Source organism: Nannobrachium achirus, assembly GCF_963921795.1.
Source record: "Nannobrachium achirus genome assembly, chromosome: 11".
Classification (NCBI taxonomy): domain Eukaryota; kingdom Metazoa; phylum Chordata; class Actinopteri; order Myctophiformes; family Myctophidae; genus Nannobrachium; species Nannobrachium achirus.
This window is the reverse complement of record NC_137820.1, coordinates 33,178,498-33,194,036: the sequence shown is the minus strand read 5'-3', so window position 1 is coordinate 33,194,036 and position 15,539 is coordinate 33,178,498. Positions and strand designations below refer to the sequence as shown.

At 41.3% G+C, this 15,539-nt stretch overlaps 1 protein-coding gene across 1 annotated transcript in view; it reads left to right on the top strand.

Annotated features, from left to right (window-relative positions):
• The window catches only part of mlycd (malonyl-CoA decarboxylase), a 49,133-nt gene that overhangs the window by 10,328 nt on the left and 23,266 nt on the right, over positions 1-15,539 (top strand). Inside the window, exon 3 of the mRNA XM_080736384.1 lies at positions 14,742-14,854. Within this exon, the coding sequence (XP_080592510.1) occupies positions 14,742-14,854 (113 nt within the window). The remainder of the gene's footprint in view (positions 1-14,741; positions 14,855-15,539) is intronic.

The following is a 15,539-nucleotide window of genomic DNA, read 5'->3' as shown; positions in this document are numbered from 1 at the left end:
AAATGTAGTTAAAGTCTTTAGTTTAAGTCTTCAAGCTAACATTTTCAATTCTTAAATCTTTGCTTCTGCGCGTCCTTGCAATGAAATATTTTGCGATGGAGGTCCGTGGCCAAATACATACATAATATATAATACGTTTTGGGGGGTCCTTGACATGAAAAAGGTTTGAGCACCACTGACATAACATATGTTTCCTCAGCAAACATTTATGATTTAGAAGACCTTTGTATAATCTGCCTCAGTTCTTAATGGGTTGTGGGAGCTGTAGGCATAACCCTATACTGTAAACTGTATAGTAGACCAGTGTCCACCCAGGGCTCTACACTTTGTCCACTCTTTTTTTCCCCCTCTACACCAAATATGAGCCGAAAATAGCTGATCTACAAACTCACAGACAGTGTGTCACGATGTGACGTGCTGAGCCTTGATAGCCTTACGGAGCTGTGGTAGTGTAATTGGAAGCAAAGACCTGACATAACCTAACTGCAGAAGTATTCATTTGAATGGCTAATTCTGATGTGTAACATACTGTATCAACATATTTTAAAGAATGTGGTGCTGAAGCAATCAGGTCATTTGTTTGTCTTCATGAGGTTAGTTACATAGAATTTGATGTCACTGTGTTACTGTGTGTTAGTTAAACCTTTTTGATTGATTCACACGTTGTGAGATCGTAGATCGTCTATTTTCAGCATGCAACCACGTGTAAAACCAGGCCAAAAAAACATTACGACGCCATCAAGGCACCACCAAAATAGCATTTTGTCAACAAGGTCAGCTGTAGATTTAGGACCAAAATTAAAGTACATTTTATTCAAAAGACTAAGTCTGAAACTAAATCTAAATTTGCACACTGCTTTTGTTGAATGGGAGGAGTATAGGACGGAGGCTCTGCATATCCCATGGGAACACAGAAACGTGTAGTGAAATACACGTGAAAGAAATTGGCTGCACTAAATTTAGAAGAATAGCAATAGTAGTGTTGGTTCTTCTAGCCTGCATGTAGTATCAAAGGTCAGGGAAACTACAGACTACACGTATCAAGCTAGCTTTCAGTCAGACTACTTTTTCTGTACTTGTTCTCTACCTTTGCCTGTATCTTTGTTTCATCTGTAACCTTAGTTAGATATAGTACACATTCATTTGTCAATGAATTGAGTGCAAAGGATCCCAATGGAAACAAGCCATAGTCCTCTTAGAAGACCTTGTATCTGCTAAGAGGACTGTATCGTGTTATACTTGGCATTTAATCACTTAAACCACAGAATCCCTATCCTGGGGGGAACATTCACCAAATACAGCCGGTCTACAAGCTCACAATAAGCTGCGTGAGCTTGTAGATTGTCTATTCTGTGAAGAGAGTTGGTTTTATGGGAAAATGACTTAAAGGAGTATTTCACCCTCAAAATGACCTTTTCTCTATTGATTACTCACGCCATGGAGACTTGAGTTCAATAATATTTTTTGTTTTTTGTCACATTCCTAAGACAAAAATTTGATTACAATAAATGTACCACCATTGATTCCGGATGGGGAGTCTTGGGGACCCAAATGCATTTCGGTCCCCATCCGGAATCAATGGAGCTAAAATTACTATAATCACATTTTTGTCTTAGGAATGGGACAAAAAACAAAAAAATATTATTGAACAATATTATTGAATTATTGAATTATTTACAAAGCATAGAGGTATAAGTGGTTTATCGTTTATCGCTGGTGTTACGATTACGGCACCCTAGTTCACTAAGAGAAACCCTGCTGTTGTGTTATGATGTAGAGACACTGTGATGGCTCGTTGGGAGATGTGTGGCACTGGCACGAGGCATATGCCCAGTTCCCTGGCCGCTGCGATCGTGTTGCGTGCCCTGTCAGTGGTCAGCGAGCTGACTGACTGCTGATTTTATTTTCAATGATACACTCTCCGGCTACTCGCATGGTGGAGGCTTTGGGGCAGACAAGCAGTCAAGGACAGACAAGTTTCAGGGATGCGTCTTCATAACAGTCACTGCATGCAACCGAAGTCTCCACTCCCCGTCAAAATAATGCACTGTGTTCTCGAGGGAACTGTGATTACTTTTTTTTTTGTGATTACTAAGTGAAGTCCTGTGATTATTAAGTGAAGTCCAATAGTCTCCAACTGTGGTTGTCTGTCTCCACTGTCTGCCTCTGTGCCCCAAAACCTCCACCGCTCTGTCTGTCTCGTTGTTTACTAGTCAAGTAGCCGCATCTCGCGTCTCTGCATTCGCTTCCTGGCTGAAACTACGGAGTGCACAGAGGCAAAAAAATCACTGTGTTAATCGCGCGTTAACAGCGTTAAAAGGATTTTGCGTTTATTACCGTATTATACCGAATAACGAATATAACACGATATTTTATTCTATAAAACACATCCTCAAAATATGGGGTCGTATTTTATTGGATGTCTAGACATTTTAGCCGGAGAGATACGTTATGTATCTTTCAGGACCTTTCCCTGCTCTCCTCACAGCCCCCGCGAGCTCCTACGGTAATTACCGTACACTGTCTACTTATTGCGCAACGAAATTTGGACCCCACTCATTTCACCTCCTGTTTGGCAAAGTCGGATGGCTTTGGCATTGAACTTAACGGGGCGTGTGAGTGTGCGTTGTTCTCGCAAACATCGGCGTGGATGACGGCCGCACATGAGATCTTTAGCGTGGACGTTAAATCCAAACAGTAAATGAAGCTAATGCTGGCTGCCTAGTAGCCTATGGTTCCTGTTTACAAATGAGCGTTGCATCTGAATGACGAAACGGGCCTCAAAGCTTGATGGGGAAATGTAGTGTTTTTTATTCCCCAGCAGTATGCAGTATGGACTGTATTCTATTCTGATACACATTATGAGGAGCTGATTGTCAGTATGAATTGGTTAATGCAATACAATACAGCAGAATGTTATTTCTGTATGAGCTTTTCTATAATAATTTTACAATAAAAACGTTTTATAAATAACGTATACTATATACATAATACTTTGTCTTCAACATATTTTTTTCCAAAAATGTAAATTGAAAAATAGGGGTTGTCTTATAATCAGAGTCATATAATATTCGGGCTAATACAGTAGTTAACTCATTCTCTGCCAAGTTCAACTTGCCTGACGATTTCACTCATCTTGGAGGGACAATTGCGCATTGATGTTGAGGCATAAAATAACAAAACAAAGGCCTATTGGAAAGGCCTATTCGTGTGCTTTCCAGTGGTCCAAACTATATGTTTCAAACATGTTCGCTTATCTCAGAAAGTGGAAAAGTAAGGGCATGGTATGGGGTCTTCACAGGCTGCTGAGAAGACATTTTGAGTAAAAGCATGTTTTAGTTTTGAAAATGGAATAACTTATGAATAAAATATGATTGCTATTATAAACTATACCTTGCTGGAAAGGCAAATTCGTGCTCTTTCCAACGCTCTAAACCATAAGTTTCAAACATGTTTGCTGATCTCGTAAGGTGGAAAAGTATAGGGTATGGTATGGCGAAAAAACGGCTTCTGAGAAGAGTTTTTTTTTGGGGGGAAAATTGAATAAATATGAAGGAGCTATGAATACTATATAAACTATACCTCTCTGGAAAGATGAAGTTGCCTTCTTTCCAGTGCTCCCATCCAGATGTTTCAAACATGTTCTGTTGTTTAGAAAATTGGCCATGTATCACCCAAAACACCTCTAGGAACAAACTGAATACATGTTTTAGTAAAGTAGACTCTCGATCAGAACTCCTTTCTGCCTTTTATTTTGGGCTTCAGTGATGCAGAAGATATTTACAGTGTTTTCAAACAAAAGGGAAAAATAACAATGAATAAAAAATAAAGTGATTTTACAGACTTCAAGTGCATTCACAGTTCTCAATAGTGCTTTTTGAAATTACAAAAACAAGTGTTCTCATTCTCTCAGTAGTGGTTCAAGTAAATGACAATGAATAAAGGAACATTTCAACGCCCCCCCTCTGTAGTGGTTTTCAAGTAAACTACAAAATATGAACATTCCACGCCTTTTCAGTAGTGGTTCAAGTAAATGGCAATGACAAAAGGAACATTTCCCACCCTTTCAGTAGTGCTTCAAGTAAATGACAAAGAATAAAAAGTTCAGTTCTCACGTTCGCTGAGGGTTTCAAATGAAATAAAATAAAAATGTCAGGAACAGAAGAGCTGGGCAGTGAATCCACTGGCTCAGAAGCTGAAAAACACAATATAAAAAATAGGCTAGTTATAGTTTTTGCAAGGTAATATTGTGCACAAAATCAGTAGGCCTACATTGTTTCCATCCCCATCATGTCTCAATGTATGCATTTTGACACTTAGAATGAATGAAGACTTTTACAGTTGCTATGTGGATGTTTGGATTTTTAGATGGATAAAAGCATTGAACACAGATACAATAAATGTAGGCCATCTGTAACAAAAATAACCGTACCTTGACTAAAGCCAACCAATGATTCGCTGTCACCTGCAGATGGACCTGGCTCCTCACACTCAAGTGTCTAGATTGATCACAAAGAAACAAAGCACACAGATTTAGTACAAAACTAAACTGCAACATGCGTGCACACCCACACAGTGGCGCTCTCGCTCAATCTCTCTCTAGAGAAAGATCCACAATACATGTGGGCATACATTGTATATACTGTTTGTTCAGACTTACTGTTTTCTTTTTTGTTTTTCTTTACATATCTACTGCATAGTACTGTGTTCTATTTGTCTGTCATTCAATGTTATATGAGATACTTCAATGGTTTCCAGTGGAAATAAGCTTAGTCTTTTCATGGATAACCTTTTAGTAGACCTTGTACCAGTGAACTGTACCGTCATGAAACTGTACCTTTTCCTATGCAAACTTCTAATAAAGTCTTCAATCAATCAATACATGAGGAAAAACAATGCTGCCATTCGTTCCAAAAGCCATGTAACTATACAAATGCCACAATGTTTGGGCTCATTGCGCGCAGATCAGAGTGGGTATGGCAGGGGTATGCAGCTGCCATACCTTGGCTACAGAGGTAAATAATAAAAATGTAGGCTCTACTTTTCATCGTGCCTGTTGCTAAGGTATGGCAACATGACTGGTGTCTTGCACGCGTGCCCTGCACGCGCGCGTGCAAGACACCAGTCATGTTGCCATACTTTAGCTTGTTCTGAACTGACGCCACTGGGAGAGATGCACTCACTCCGTATCCAGAACACAGCGATCACATACAGTACAGAGAGAGAGAGAGACTGAAACACGATACAAATGCTGTTCCCCCCTTCTGATTTACCAAAGTCATGATTTACACAAAATGAACATTTGTATTTTATTCTAGAGCAACGAGCGCGCGCGCACACGCAACCGCAACTAGGCAACACAACGAGGAGCACAGATCCGTTGGGAAAGGCCTGGCGTTGTTTGCCAACGTGTTTGGGCTCATTGCGCGCAGATCAGAGTGGGTATGGCAGGGGTATGCAGCTGCCATACCTTGGCTACAGAGGTAAATAATAAAAATGTAGGCTCTACTTTTCATCGTGCCTGTTGCTAAGGTATGGCAACATGACTGGTGTCTTGCACGCGTGCCCTGCACGCGCGCGTGCAAGACACCAGTCATGTTGCCATACTTTAGCTTGTTCTGAACTGACGCCACTGGGAGAGATGCACTCACTCCGTATCCAGAACACAGCGATCACATACAGTACAGAGAGAGAGAGAGACTCAAACACGATACAAATACAAATAAAATGCTTCGTACCACTGGTGTTGGCAGCATCCCTACGGCTCCATGTCGCCGTGGTCCGTCTCTTCCGAGTCGTAGGAACTTTCAGCCAGATCCCTGAACGCAGTGACTCTCAGGCTGCGTCTAAGACCTGGAGTCGCTGCCATCGGTCTCCACTGCAGCAGCCGCGGGTGCCACAGGGCGCTGGCTTCTTCTTGGGCGCTGCGCTTCTGGAGCCGCCTGGACAGCAGGGTCGGCGACCATCTCGATCGCCGACCATGACCATCTCGATCAGTTGTGTGAACATAATCGGCACCCGATTGTGCATTGAAGATGGAAGGTTTAGGAGGATTGTTCAAGTGAGCTGAATCAAACTCGTTCACGCCATGGCCAGAGCCCTAGAGTTGCGTCACTCCCGTTCACTTCATGGGGCCAGGTCTTCTACGCACACATCTATTGGCGTATAGTGACAAGCGGCGAACCGGAAGTTTACAAAATGCATTGAAGTCTATGAGGTGTAAATTGACAATGAACCACGTGACCAGCGCTGTTTCTGACCCCGCGGTGACACCACTCTCTGATTATACTGCTCTGGCCATGGCCAAGCATGCCTGCAGGGAGAAAAAAAAGAGGAGAAACCGATCGCTAACGGTCTGTTTGAGCGACCGTCATGTTTCAGGGTTTATGGATTATAAACTATCAGGTAAGGCTATGTTTTACAACCATTTATACAGCGATCTGTCTGTGTTGTTGTTGTTGTTACTTTTGGCACTGAATTGAAATGATGTTGTACTGAAACAGACAGCGGACTGGTATCTGCTTGCTGGATTGCTATGGTGTGTGTGTGTGTGTGTGTGTGTGTGGGGACATCACGATAGTTTTTCACTTCGACGTGCTGTGTTAGTTGTGTGAACATATCGGCAATGTTTTACAACCATTTATACAGCGATCTGTCTGTGTGTTGTTGTTACTTTTTTTTGTCTGAGAAGGGTAGAGAGAGGTTTTGAATGTTGTACTGAAACAGACAGCGGACCACCCAGCTGATTGGCTGGCACACACACACACACACACACACACACACACACACACACACACACACACACACACACACACACACACACACACACACTAGCACGCCCACACACAAGCCGCGGCTTTCTGGTTACCCGTCTCGCTCTCATTGTATAATTGGTTTCAGGTTTCTGAGAAGAGGTTTTTCTTTTTGGACAATTTAATGATGTTTAATTTCATGTGAGGCTGTGCACTTTTGTTTAATGTTGTAAAAAACACTGTCAGACTTTGAGGAAGTGTATCATATGTTGTGAGAGGCTGGATAAGGCTGAGATCTTTTGTGTACAGTATGTACAGTAAAAGACGTCCAGAAGACGTCTGGCACCGAGCTCCCCAGGGGAAAAGACGTTCTGAGGACGTTTAGCAGGGAGTGAGTTAATAACGTGTTAACTTGGACAGGCTTAATATCCACGCTTAGGTTTACGTGGTTCACATTTAATGTTGGTTCCTTCCTACCTGCCAGTGTCGAGGGCGGACCGGTGAAAGGGTCGGAAAGAGACTAGACACAACGTGTTTGTGTACTTCATGGTTCTGCTGTTTGTTTTGTTGTTGTGGTCAAAGGAAGAAGAATATAATTGGACTGGAGAGCATAAATCTATGTCTTATATGTGATTTGTAAAGGTGCTGCTAGGACCCATCTCTGAGGGACCTGCTCACGCCATACCTGGTTCAATACCTATTGGAAGGGCCTTAAGGCTGTGTTCCTCTATCACGCTACACGGAACAACAGAGTCATTTGATAATCAATAACACAGTCCAGCAATGGCCTAGTAGCTTAACACACACACACACACACACACACACACACACACACACACACACACACACACACACACACACACACACACACACACACACACACACACACACACACACCAGTGGCGTCAGTTCAGAAAAAGCTAAGGTATGGCAACATGACTTGTGTCTTGCACGCGCGCCTTCGCGCTTGTGCAAGACACCAGTCATGTTGCCATACCTTAGCAACAGGCATGATACATTTATTTTAAGAAGTACATTCTATTTTTCCCCCCATTTCTACGGTTTCTAGGGCTGGATATGGCAGCCTGGAACGGTTGTTCAAGTACAGCTAAACTTGGCATGTTAGTAAACGTGCCACAATTAACAATAATGCATTGCAGCTGACCTGCGGAACCTGGGAATATACAATTTTGTTAAATTTTGCATTTGTAGTTATTTTACTGTAATTTAACTACATAATAACCAGCACAGATGGACAAAGAGACATTCATGGATTTATATTTATAAGTAACTTTTATTTTCCCCCCTGGACTCAGGGTATGGCAGCTGCATACCCATGCCATACCCAATTGACGCCCCTGCGCGCACACACACACACACACACACACACACACACACACACACACACACAGTAGACACAGTACACACACTTAATGGTTGCCACCTGGGTCTTGTTCCTGCACAACATTTGTTTGCCTGTTATTATTTCTAGAATTGATTGAACTAGGAATGGAAAAGGTCAGAGTGAATATGAGGCTCTTGCTCAGTATTGACAGCGTGTGCACATGCCAGCAGGAGGGGAAAAAACGGCATTCAAAAAACGATGTCTGTAATCAAAACAGCACCGAGCGCGCGCAGGCGAGGCAAAAGTGACTAAATTACTGAAGTAATTACTGAAGTAATGAAAGTTTGGAATTCTCAAGGCTGCAATTACTGTGGTTCTAGCGAGAGTGTCACTTTGGATTCTGGGCTAGATTAGTCTTCCCTCGGGTGGCCAATCGATGGGTGTTATTTACCCCCGCTACTTCCACCTCTGGGCTTTTCATCCTCCTTCACCTGTATTCAACCAGAATCAATGAAAGATGAAGAAAAACAGGTTTGACTGCTAGACATTCTTTGTGCACAGTAGGGCATTAACGACTTGTGATTTTTGCAACTCAGTAAAAAGTTGAGTTGAAGTCGGGTTTATCGTTTGATGATATCATCACATCACACACGACCCCCCAATTATTTTGGGTGGTCCCCAGATGATTAACTTAATGTGAAACATTGTTTTCTCACTCAACTGTAAACAAACCAACATAAAGTTTAAGTGTATAGAGGGTATCTTCACATTTCTAAAGTGCCAATTTAAAGGAGCTATAGTCAACTTTTTCTTGAAAAACGGATGCTAAAATAAAAATAATGTTTCGAAAATATTTTATAAAAAAATAAGCTTCATATATGTGTTTCTATTCAAAAATGACCTCAAAAAGCGTAAAATAATGATAAAATGGTAATTTTGGCCATTGTCAGACCGACACTTTGTTTACATTCTAGTCTATAGACTAGGATGTAAACAAAGTGTCGGCCCTACAATGAAAAAGTTGACTATAGCTCCTTTAAGGACTTTTTAATACCTCTAAAATTAAACATTGTCCAAATTGTCAAATATAGAGGCAGAAAGTATATTTTATTTTTTTCAACTTCGACTTTCTCTGGTGGGAGTCGACTTGTGTAATGAAGTCGAATGAGTCGACTTATCGACTTTTTCTTTAATTGCCCTAGTGCACAGAATTTGTTTTAGTCACCTCTCTGTGGTTTAGTCCTACGACTATCGACTATTTCTTTATTTTTTTTTTTGTTGAAAAGCGTGTTTTTTTATCATTAAAGGATAACTTTGTTTTTTTTCAACAAGGTTTCATATTTTAGATTGTAATCAGAGAAAAGAGAAGACGAGCGTTAAAATGTTTTCATTTACTGCTTTCTATCGTTTAATCCATTTTAACGATTTAGATTTCAGGGGGTGGGGAGACTGGGGACATGCGTACAAGTGGCTAAATGTCTTTTTAGACACAATACGCCTATCCCCCAACAACTGAAATCAAAATCTCTAAAATGGCTAAAACGATAGAAAGCATTAATGAAAACATTTTAACACTCATCTTTTCTTTTCTCTAATTACAATCTAAAATATGAACCCTTGTTGTAAAAAAAAACCAAAGATGTCCTTTAAGAAAATAGTTTCAACACAACAAAAATGCGAATAGATCTTTTTATAATCGACTAAATTGATTGGTCTGATTAACCACTCGAGCTCTGTTTTATACTTTTTGTACAACAGTGTTGGACAAAAATATAGAAAATAGTTCCGTCACACTGCTTCTAAAAAATCAATAATGTGTGCCTGAAACACCTGACAGTATTTCCCTATAAGATCTATATTTTTTCTTGTATTGGTTTCCTTTACCACTACATGGATTAAGTGATTGGTGTTGTTAAATAGCTGCTCTATATTGTGATAATCATTGCTATAGACTAGACTAGAGCAGCGGTTCTCAACCTTCTCAGGCTGGGGACCCCCCACCCTGACAAGCACTTTGAATTGTAGGAGTTGACAAATTACAAAAGAAAGAAAATAAATCTACAAGCTCACAACGCCTCACAGCGATAGGCGTTGTTGTGAGCTTGTAGATTTGCTATTTTCACATTTTTTCATTCTTTTGTTATATGGCCAATGTTTGACCAGTTTTTAGAGTATATTATGTTGATTACTTGTGATGCCCCATCTCTCCAGCTCTTTAGTAAACAGAACATACCTTACTTTTTCAACGCGGGATCTCAATTTCATCCAATTAGGAGAGAGAACTCATACAGGACACGATAAACAAGTTAAATTGAAGTGATGAAAAAAATGAAACCTTATGAAATTGAAGCACACGCACAAAATTGAAGTAATTTCATCCAATTAGGAGCAAGAAAAGAACCCATGCAGGGTACATGATGAACAGATGAAATTGCGAAGCGTTGGCCTACTCTGTTTGAGTGTGTTCTGGTATTCAGAAGCTACTACTATATTTGATATGCTGTTTGTGATGTGTGCTGGTATTCAGACAAATCAATACTACTCTATTTGATGTGTGCGTGTGTGCTGGTACAGTATTATGTCACAGCCACTCGGCGGCAACAATTTCAGAATTGGCGTGCCAGAGGTCACAGAGATGTGGGTTTGTTATAAATGTGTTCTCTCTTTGTGCATATAAAACAGACTCTTTCGTGGCTTTAAACAGATGGACTAGTGACATACAGTAGCCATCTTTAGATCCCCAGTGCTAGCAGGACAAAAAAAGGTATTGACATTACACACTGCACTTAGCAGCCTTGTGAGTACATGGGTCAGAACAGAGTCATTAGATAAGAGTGCTCCATGTCGGCATTAAGAAGAGTCTACAGATGAATTGGCTTTCGTGCTTTCAGTGTAACCAGTGGCCAAAATGAAGAGTGACCTCGTAGCAGAGCCTATCAACTTAACAAAATCAGTAACCTGCTACTTCAATGTTGCTCCGGTGTCAAAGCGCGGCGTCGGGCCATTTTCTTTCTAATGGGGTGGATTCCCTCCTCCATTCCCTGTGTCACCCAGTCCCCCTAATGCGAGTGCTGAATTACTTGGCCCCTTCCATTTCAAAGGGCTTCATCTTCCCCTGCAAGGTCAATAGAATACAGATTTGTCCCTGGGTTTCGGCCTTCCTTTCCTTCTGTTTGTGTGATTGAGAATCGCTGCCCAAGGCAGCAGCTGTGCTAATGTATTGTTGATGTGTTTGGGTGTCCTCAGAAACACTTGGCTAGGATTTATTACCAGCTCTCACACAATCATCTATTTCGCCTCGGGGTGGGGAGAATAGATGTTTGACAAACGCACACACACACACACACACATCCTAAAAAACAGATAGAGAACTGTGTTGGTTTTTATTCAAGCCCACAGGGCTTGCCTTGACCCAGTGCTCAGAAAGATCACATTTTCCACTGACAACCTCTCAGCCATAGAAGTGAATCTTTTAAGAGTCAATGCCTGTGTTTTTTTTGGGGGGGAAGAATGAGAATCAGATGTGAGGGAGTTGGGGAATGGGGATTTCTTTTAAGCAAAGGCTCGCCTCTCACACATTGGCTCTATTGTATAGCCATGTGTAATAGCTATTTCCGCTATTCGTTCTACGACAAAGTATACAGGGCCTAGTTGCCTTATGAACCAAAGCTTCTCAAGGCTACTTTAAAATACGTATACAATACATTTGCCTGTCTCCTGTTTCTGTAGTGTGAGGCAGCATGATGTAAAATTACACCTCCTGGACATGCTAGGGATGGGACCATATGAAAATGTTAAATCACTATTATTGTGACAAAAGAAATTGCGATTTACGATATTATTGCGATAATCAAAATCCATTATACTGGGGCGGAACATTTGCCAAAAAATAGCAGATCTGCAAGCTCACAACGCGTCGCTTTCCAATAGAGGGTTTAAATGGTACCGGATATGCAGCTCAGCAAATAAAAAGGTGAATTGATCCCAGTGCATGACGGAGAACGATATCACGATGAATTAAATCTCCACATACGATTATCGTGAGTGTTTTTTTATCACGATATACGATAATAGTATGTCGCACAGACTTACGCCCAATGCATCCCTTAATGCTGAGTGCCTAGCGTGCAGGGAGGCATTTTTATAGACTCTAGTTTGGACTGACTCTGCTCGGGGATTGAACACCAACCTCCCAGTCTGAGGGCATACGGTACACTCTAACCACAATGCCACTGAGGTGGTAACGTTACCAGCAATGTATATATTCACAGTATGTATTATATTTGTGTTTATCGGTGTGTGCTTGTGTTTTTTTTTCCCAGAGTGATTTTCTTTAAATAATAGGCTATACAGTATGTCTGACCTCCGTAGACAGAAACGCCTGCAAATGACAAGTTGTTTATTGAAGTTCCTGTTGGCGCTCTTCCTTTTGCACGCTCGAGTGCATCGCCACTCACATAAGATGTAATGAAAACATTCGCACGGCAAACAGATGCACCCAAGGGACAAAACAACCCCCACACACAGTACCGACGACTGCGTGTTTGTATGAAGTGACACCTTCCTTAAGACTAACCTTATGAGCCTCGCCGTCAATAACCGAGATAGCGGCTATCGCAGCGACTTCTCTCAATAAACGGCTATTACGAGACTGTGAAAATTCAGTTGTTTACCCTAAGCTGCAGCGACGGAGGCCGGCGAAGGCATCAATTTCACATCAAGTACTTTAACGAGTTCTCCGGGAGAAAAGAACAGCGGTTTTACAGGGGAGAGGGGAAGGGGGAAAAAGAGGGGATTCTTTTTTTTGCTGTGGTATTTGTGATAGCCCAGTTTACGTTGAAAGTAGGGCTGGTGGCGATATGACTTCTGATAGGTATCACGATTATTTCCAATATTATTTGTTTATATTCATGCTACACTGCCTATTGATGAACAATACATTTAAAATACACCAGATTTAGCAAAGATGCTAAATTACATCTGCAGTTCCCACCGAAAACAAGCAGACTGTAGAGCTCGTTACATTACACAGCACAGGGATCTATTTACGGCTAAGACAAACACATTTTTACTTGGCTCAAACGAGGATATACAAGCTGTCAAGGTCACAAGGAATGGCTCATGTGCGTCTTGCGGTGACACGCTGCCTAGTTTCTTCTGCTCTGAGCTGTTTCTGTTGTTTTTTGTTTGTTTTTATTTCGCACTGATTTTCGACATTGCAGTATTAGGTTGTGTTGGTAGTTTCTGAGTATTTGTCTTGTTTAACAATGACAGTGAGATACTTGTTGCACTAACTAGCATTGACTGCTTTGGTCTCTTTTTTGTAAGACACTTTATGTATATATACTTATATTTAATTCGCCCCTCGGCCTCTATTGATGGACCTTCTCTTTATTGGTACTGTACTGCTCTTGTTTTTTACTCTTATCTATCTTTTCCTACTTCACTGTAACTTTGTAAATAACTGTATACTGCTGTGCTACAACGGGACAACTGAATTTCCCCCTTGGGATAATAAAGGTATCTATCTATCTATCTATCTATCTATCTATCTATGGCACAGCGTGAGCTTGTAGATCGGCTTCACGATTTCATTTTCTCTATTTGAGAAAGGTGATGCCAGGGACCTGCACTTTAACCCAAGAAGGACGGATGCTTTGGCTTTCATTTTACCATCTCATGCAAATGCAATACCACTATGTTTGGTTTGCCAGAAAACCGTGTCAGTTGTTAAGATCGACAATATAAGTGGCCATCGAAAGACCGAAGTTATCAAGTATCATCATAATGTTTTCATTTAATCAACTGGCCCCTTGCCATTGTTGTGATGTGGCCCACCGGTTCAGCTATTTGAGTATCCCTGCCTTAGTTACAGTACCTTGCTTACCAATTATCATCATAGTTATCATCGCAATTATCTGCTATTATCGAGTACGTAACGACACGTCTGCTGGGGCTACATGTGTGAGTGTTGATTTAACTCTGCGTAAAAAGGGAGAGTAGGGGTGTAAAAAATCTCGGTTACGTGGAGTTGCAAATTAACACCGGATTGTGTGTCTGTTGTCAGCAGGATGTGGAGGTTATTTCTGAGCCTTCACTCTTCTCTACTCTCTCTCTATCTCCCTCTCTCTCTCTCTCTCTCTCTCTCTCTCTCTCTCTCTCTCTCTCTCTCTACCCCCCTCCCCCCACAGGCAAGCACATGCACACATAGACAACAAAGGGGGCATGAGCCCATGCCCTTTTATCCGTCTGTAAAAAGTGCCCTCTCCAGACCATGAATGCAGTTTTCACTATGGTGAAAGAAATGCAAATGCCCTCTTTCCATGCCATACCTGAAGGCAGCATTCAAGAGAATTGCCATGTCCAAAGTCCAAACTCTCCTGAACTTGAATGCAGCATCTCAGGTTGAAATAATTGCCCTCTCTGTGTAGAAATCCATGCCGTACGCCACAACTCCAGTGTTCAGTGTGGCACCAAGCCCCGAAAATAGTGAGCTTGGAGGTCTGCTATTTTCAATATTTTCTCCAAAAGGCCCTTTTAGAAATGTCAGATGTGGATGTTATTTCTGAACCTCCAATTCGTCTCAACTAACTCTCTCTCTCTCTCTCTCTCTCTCTCTCTCTCTCTCTCTCTGTCTCCCACAGGACTTTAACTCCACCCTGAAGAGCTTGCTGTCTGAGTGGTTCTCTGTAGGTCTGCTGCGGCTGGAGAGGATAACCTGGCAGTCTCCCTGCGAGCTCCTGCAGAAGATCAGCCAGTAATGATAATGATGCACCCACCACTAGGGCATTCACCAAATATTACAATATTCAAATATCAAAGTCCATATTCGAAGTTTTTCACCAAAGTCGAATATTCACTTTTTTTTTTTTTTTTTCTTTAAAAAATATATGTATAAAGCTTGGCTAGACAAGGAAGTCATAAGAATGAATTTGTTAATGCTCTATACCAGGGGTTCTCAAACCTTTTTAGTCCGTGACCCCCAAAATAAACATATTTGAACTGGGGACCCCCACCCTCAAGCACTTGGAATTGTAGGTATTACATTTAATGTGACTCGGTTCCACAGATAAATATTGTGAAAATAGCAGATCTGTGAGCATGTAGATCGGCTATTTTCACAATGTTCGCCTCTTACTTACTTAATATTTGACAGTTTGGCCAGTCCTGTTGAATATTCGACTATTCGAATACTTTGAAGTCGAATAATTCGAATACTAAAACTCACTATTCGTGAATGCCCTAACCACCACCACCTCACCGCTGTGGTTTAGGGACGGGACGACAAATCCTCCGTCATTTGTGCACTGGGATCAATTCACCTTTTATTTATCCGGTACCATTTAAACCCTCTATAAGTGGTCAAATGGACTTGTAAACAGTCTTTTTTTTTCACTCTCTACCAAATCTCTTTGCCAAAAAATAGCCGCTCTACAAGCTTG